This window comes from Pterocles gutturalis, unplaced genomic scaffold, assembly GCF_000699245.1.
Source record: "Pterocles gutturalis isolate BGI_N339 unplaced genomic scaffold, ASM69924v1 scaffold28892, whole genome shotgun sequence".
NCBI lineage: Eukaryota > Metazoa > Chordata > Aves > Pterocliformes > Pteroclidae > Pterocles > Pterocles gutturalis.
The window spans coordinates 1-356 of record NW_010113650.1 but is presented as its reverse complement, the minus strand read 5'-3'; the positions used below and the strand labels follow the sequence as shown (position 1 = coordinate 356).

Below are 356 nucleotides of genomic sequence, written 5' to 3'. Positions count from 1 at the left end.
CAGAGGCACCAGCTGCGCCGCCGGCCTGCACCCGCCCCGGGAAGATGGGAAGCAAGGCTCTGCCAGCCCCCATCCCGCTGCACCCGTCCCTGCAACTCACCAACTACTCCTTCCTCCAGGCTGTGAACACCTTCCCCGCAGCTGTGGACCAGTTGCAAGGTCTGTATGGACTCAGCGCCGTGCAAACCATGCACATGAACCACTGGACATTGGGCTACCCCAATGTGCATGAAATCACCCGCTCCACCATCACGGAGATGGCGGCCGCCCAGGGCTTGGTAGACTCCCGCTTCCCTTTCCCCGCGCTGCCCTTCGCCACGCACCTCTTCCACCCCAAGCAAGGGGCCATCGCCCAC

At 64.3% G+C, this 356-nt stretch overlaps 1 protein-coding gene across 1 annotated transcript; it reads left to right on the top strand.

Moving 5' to 3' along the window:
- Positions 1-44: 44 nt before the first annotated feature.
- Positions 45-350, top strand: LOC104462592 (protein odd-skipped-related 2; the record flags this gene model as incomplete). Its single annotated transcript, XM_010074588.1, has 1 exon — positions 45-350. A coding segment is annotated over exon 1 (306 nt), but the record flags the coding sequence as incomplete, so codon positions are not given.
- Between the last annotated feature and the right edge of the window lie 6 nt (positions 351-356).